Source organism: Gavialis gangeticus, unplaced genomic scaffold (assembly GCF_001723915.1).
Source record: "Gavialis gangeticus isolate Ggan-Ray unplaced genomic scaffold, GavGan_comp1, whole genome shotgun sequence".
NCBI lineage: Eukaryota > Metazoa > Chordata > Crocodylia > Gavialidae > Gavialis > Gavialis gangeticus.
Window position 1 is genome coordinate 257,004 of NW_017729016.1, and position 5,514 is coordinate 262,517.

At 45.1% G+C, this 5,514-nt stretch overlaps 1 protein-coding gene across 2 annotated transcripts in view; it reads right to left on the reverse strand.

Moving 5' to 3' along the window:
• Positions 1-5,168, reverse strand: part of SMURF1 (SMAD specific E3 ubiquitin protein ligase 1) — a 70,283-nt gene extending 65,115 nt beyond the window's left edge. For both annotated transcript variants that reach the window (XM_019512623.1, XM_019512622.1), the window contains exon 1: positions 5,061-5,168. In XM_019512623.1, coding sequence (XP_019368168.1) covers positions 5,061-5,115 — 55 coding nt within the window. In that variant the 5' untranslated portion in view covers positions 5,116-5,168. The remainder of the gene's footprint in view (positions 1-5,060) is intronic.
• Between the last annotated feature and the right edge of the window lie 346 nt (positions 5,169-5,514).

A 5,514-nucleotide genomic window follows, 5' to 3' on the forward strand; every position in this document is an offset into this window, starting at 1 on the left:
TTAGATATCAGGAGGTGCTACTTCACGGTCAGGGCGGCTAGGATCTGGAACCAACTTCCAAGAGAAGTGGTGCTGGCTCCTACCCTGGGGGTCTTTAAGAGGAGGCTAGATGTACACCTTGCTGGGGTCATTTGACCCCAGTACTCTTTCCTGCCATGGCAGGGGGTCCAACTCGATGATCTGCTCAGGTCCCTCCCGACCCTAGAAACTATGAAACAGATGAGTCCCCTAGTACAGGTAAAAGCATAATGTAAAACTGTGCCCTCTGTAAACTAGGATGCTGGGAATGTTGCTAAAGAGGATTTTCAGGAATAGTTTAAACTTCCCAGCACAGACAGGAAGTAAGTTGTTAAAGTTTTAGAAACATGCAAACAAAAGATGAAAGAATGTTTAAAGGAATGGGTGAGAAAAGAGGAGTTCTTACTATGGTGGATTATAAAAGAAAGAAAAAGCAGTAATCTTTAAATAACTGCAAACCAGTTTCCCAAATTACACTTTTGACATGAAAAAGTTCATTTGAAGAAAAGAAAGTTTTGAGTTCGGAATAAAGTGGTCATTGTTTCTACTTCCCCTGCCTGAGGGGGATGTCGAAGCAAACTTTTTTTTGTAGATTTAATTTACTTCCACCAGGACAATGGTTTTGGCAAAGTCTTGACTTGCAGGGAAAAGAAAAAGGCTTGTTACCCACCAGCCTGCCTAAAGGAAAAGGCTGCTCTCTGGATCCTTACTCTGGCAGCTCAGTAAACGTGCCAGCTGGCCTACTGCAAAGGCTGTGCTCTGGACTTCTTCCCACTGAACACAATGAAAAATATAGAAGGGGACTTCTCCCATTTATATTCCCTGCAACCCTATCTCTCTACTATTACAGTGTCTGACCAACATGGATAAGTTTACCCCACAAGACCCTTGTAATATAGGTCAATAGTATTACCTCCACTATCCAGATGAGGAACAGAGGCAGAGAAATTAAAGGGCATGCAGGAACTCTACGGCAATGCCAAGAACTGCACCCAGGCCAAGTCTGAGTCAGAGTCAATGCCCCAACCACAAGCTCCCACTTCCCAAAAGAAGGTATGAGGTAGAAAAAATCATGACCGGGAAGTGAGTATTATCAAAGTTCAACAAAACCCTACGCTGCTATACAAAATTTGGAGCAACTCAACTGCTGTTTGCTTACTCCTACCATTGCATGAAACCAAATTATCTCCCTGGCCAGATGATAACAAGAGTGGGCTGATTAATCAGCCATTTCAATCTCTGCCACTAGATTATAGCAGGAGTACCAAAACAATGGGGCATGGCGGCAAAATGATTAAGACGCTCCCCTATGACTTTTCAGAGACACGAGTTTGAGCCCCACTCTGGATTCAACCTGAAGGCCCCCCTAGTCAATCCAGCTGTAAACAGGTAACTGTGCTGGGTAGTTCAAGTCATTGTAGGAGGTGGCCTGCCTTATCCACATTAGACTAATGGACTGCTAGATTCAGGGAGACCTTTGACTTTTCACCACAATAACAATATTTTTCTACAATCAATGCACTTACAGTTTATATTAAAAAAAAATGTGAAAACTTAAAAGCAACTGAAAATATATGGCATTTGGTACTTCTCATCCAGTAACATTAGCAAGACCCCATATTGATATTCAATGTTTCTGAAAATGGGACAAAAAACCATCTGGGTCACCAATCAGTGTTGCTATTGACCAGCCAGTTAACTTTGCTGCATTGATCAATACTACATTACTCACGAAACCAAAGCATGACATTCTAATAATTTCTGACAAACGCTTTTCAAATCTGCTTTTTTATTTTATTTTTTTTTTTTTTTTACCAATTTTAAGTGAAACATATTTTACTTGAAATATAATGCAATTTCATTTTTAGCTTAAGTCAATTTTTTCTTCGAACGTGTACGAACTGGACTGTTATTATTACCATTCTTTTCTCCTCCCTCCTTTCTCTGCCAACTGCCATCACCAGCTTTCTGTAAAATTAGTCCTATAACCCAGGCATTGTCTTTGATTCCTTTTATCTAATAAGTCTAGGTTTCCTCCAAATCTGAAGGCTTGTTCCTCCAGAATGTTTCTAAATCTAATCTTTTCCTCGTGTCAGGATGGCAAGGATTCCTACCTATGCTCCCAATGTCTTGTACAGACTGAGATGGTATAGACAACTAAAACTACACTGTTCTGATCTCTCCTGCTACTCTCATATCAATTAAAAACAATTACAGGCTTAGTTCTCAAGGCCCTTCCCAATTCTGTGGCTCTTAATTTCTTTGAGTTTTAGTATTGTCCTAACTTTCTTTCTTTGGCCAATTAAAGTGGCCTTAACTATCAACTTGCCCATTCTTCCCACAAAGCTCTTTGCGTTTTCTTCCATGGTAGCTCTCATATATAAAGCCCTTTCCTCTGGACTGACCCATAAGATTGTTACTCCATTTTTCAATTGCCTTCTCAACCCCTGTTACTGCTAAGCTGGGCATCAGTTAGAAAAAGGCAATAGCAATTTCATTATAAAACACAGAAAATAGTAAAGCTATACCCATGAAAAATATGCATCACCTTCCTCTTCCCTACCCTTCATCATCTATCTTATCATCCCAGTCTCTACCCCAAATCACGTGCAAACCATCTTTATTTGTTACTGTCTGGCACTGTGAAACCCCAGGTTTCATTGCGGCCTCCAAGTGCTTGTGAAATTTGAACAAAATGTTATACTGTGTTAGAATCCGCCACTCTGACAGACCTCCATGTGACACTAGCCAACAGCAATGGTGTCAAGGGTAGAATCCCATCAGTTAGACTGGACACTATTCGCACATATATGAGGGTTTTCTGGTCTTTCAAATGCAACCCTCTGTTGACCCCAAGACATTGTGAACAGACAGCTTGCAAACACAAACTGACAAACCCTGTTGGGAACTTTTCTAACTTAAAAAAAAAAAAAAGTTTCACCATTGCAAAATTGCTCCAAGCAGTGAAAGACAACAGGGCTCATAACAATTCTGCATTCTTTATCTACATTAGCATTTTCACCACAGTTATTACAAGAAGCAATGACAATGGCAGCCTTATTTGCACAGGGCTTGGGGGGAAAGTTGGCATATGATGGGAGATGAGAGCATCTAGGAAGCGAGTATGAGGTGAGATCATTTTATTCTGCTGACTGGTTCTTATTTGTTGCTGCTAAGGTTTTTTGTTTTAAAATGGACTTGAGATTTACTATTCTTCTTCTTCTTTTTTTTTTTTTTTTTAATTATAGTTAGGTGTCATGGTAGCGTCCAAAATCTTCTATCCAAACTATAGTGGTGTTCTTAATCATTGTCACAGCAGCTAGAATTTAGGACAGAATAAGATAAATAACTCCCCCCCCCCAATCTATTAATGCAAATATTTTTAGAAAGTGACAAAGCAAAGTTCACTTCCTTAAACACTGAAAGAGTACACCAATGTTCACATCTCATTTATGGAGTGGCCCTTGGAGGCAGCTTCAATCTCAGTGGTATTTACACCACGATGTTCAGTAATGAAAAACAGAGTTTGTTTAAAATCATAGGAAAACAAACTGCAAATTCAGTCATAGGAAATGTGATGTAAGTGGTCAATCATAACAAAAGATGGCCTGCGTTTACTATAATTCAGCTCAAATCTCTCAAAACCAAAACAGAATTTAACAACAAAAGGCATATTAGCTCCAGTTATTTGAAGATCAGCAAACAAGCAAATTTCCAAGGAAGTCGGAAGTGAAACGTTTGCTTGTGTTTCTGAAGTGAAAACTCCCTCAAAGCAATTCTTTTGTAGACAAAATACTGCACATGTTGACTCACCAACTAGAGATTTCTGTTAATAAAAGCAAAGATGTGGCTGACCAGGTCGGATATTTCCTCAACGTATTTTTGCAGTAGCAGGCTTTAAACAGGACACAGAAGTTATCCTAGCCCTTACATCCATAGGCTCTCTACAAAATGATTTTCACTATGAAAATAAGTTCATGCTGGCAAGAAGCAAAAATGACGAGACAAGTCATGTGACACAGTATTCACTGAAATGTGCAAAACAAGTAACTTCTGGTCACATTTATTGTCACTGTTGTGTTTGGGGGGGGACTCTGGGTGCATTACACACCAATCCCTTGGCTCCTCGATCAGGAAAAAATAAATGAAATTAAAAAAATCTACACTTCTGCATCAGAGACATGTATGCGAGGGAACCTATATAGACAACTGAATCAAAATATTATTCACTTATTTTTGAGAGAGAGCGACGCGCGAGATTTTTTTTTCATTTCCGTTGCTCACAAACAAGACATCCACGTTGCCGCAACCCCCCAGGTCTATCATCTAAATTAGCTGCAGTTTCATAGACATTAGACGTTAGGGCTGGGAGGGACCTCGGACAATCGAGTCCAGCCCCAGTTGAGAACCGCGACAGTGAAGGTGTCCAGCAATCGACACACGTTCACTTCGCGAGGGAGAAAATTAGTAACCCGTCTCCACAAAATACTTTTTAAAAAAAGAAATCCATTCATTAGTTCTCCAGGGCAAGCAAGGTGTGTCCCGAGACCAACCAAACCCACGGGAAGAAACGGAGAGTTTTGCACAAAGGTGCGTGCGATTGTGGCATTCCCGCCACCAACTCGCTACTAAAACTGCCACCTTCTCGTGACGCTTTTACACGCCCGACGGAGAAGCACGGGCACGGCGGCCCCCGGGCAGGGCGATGCTCCAGGAGGCACCTGTTGCCTTGCCAAGCCGGGAGCGTGCAGCCTCGCCCCCGGGGGATCGCTGCCCTCATGTGGAGGAGCCGGGGCCACGGTCCGCTTCGCCGTCGCGCCCCTCAGCCACGGACCCTCGCGGGTCTCGCCGGCATGGGCAGGGAAAGCAAAGGACGTGAACCCCCCCGGACACTGCCCCCCGAGGAAGTTCACTCCAGAGCAGGGCCCCCCTCAGGAGCCTCCCGCGGGGAGGCTGCGGCCTGTAGCGATGCAGCCGGGCAGACCCCCCAGGCCCAGCCTGCTCGGGGGGGGGGGAATAACGGGCAGCCCTGCTGCCACTACCTGTCAGCCGGATCTTGATGCTGGAGCCGCTCCGCCGCGTCCCCGGGGTCGACATCGCAGCCCCGCGGCCGCCGCCCCCATCCGGGCCCAACCCCGCCGCCGCTCGACGCCGGCCCGGCCCGGCCCAGGACAGCGCGCTCGCCCCGCCCCCAGGCCGCACACGTCATGACGCCGGCGCGCCGCCATGTTAGTGGGGTCCGCGCGCGGGGGCCGGTGCCACACCCTAGGGGCGGGGCCGACAGCAGAAGGCGCCGGCGGGAAACCCGCTGCGCCCCTGAAAAAAGCCCTTGGCTCCCACGCGGGGTGGCCCAGCCTGCAGGAGTCTCCGGCCGTTAGATGTCGTCTGCCCACCCTCCAGGGCTGGCCTTGAAGCTGCAGGAATTAGATGCAATCCCCAGGAGACAAATGATAGGGCGTGCATGAAAATGCATACCTGTAGCTGAATTGGATGTAC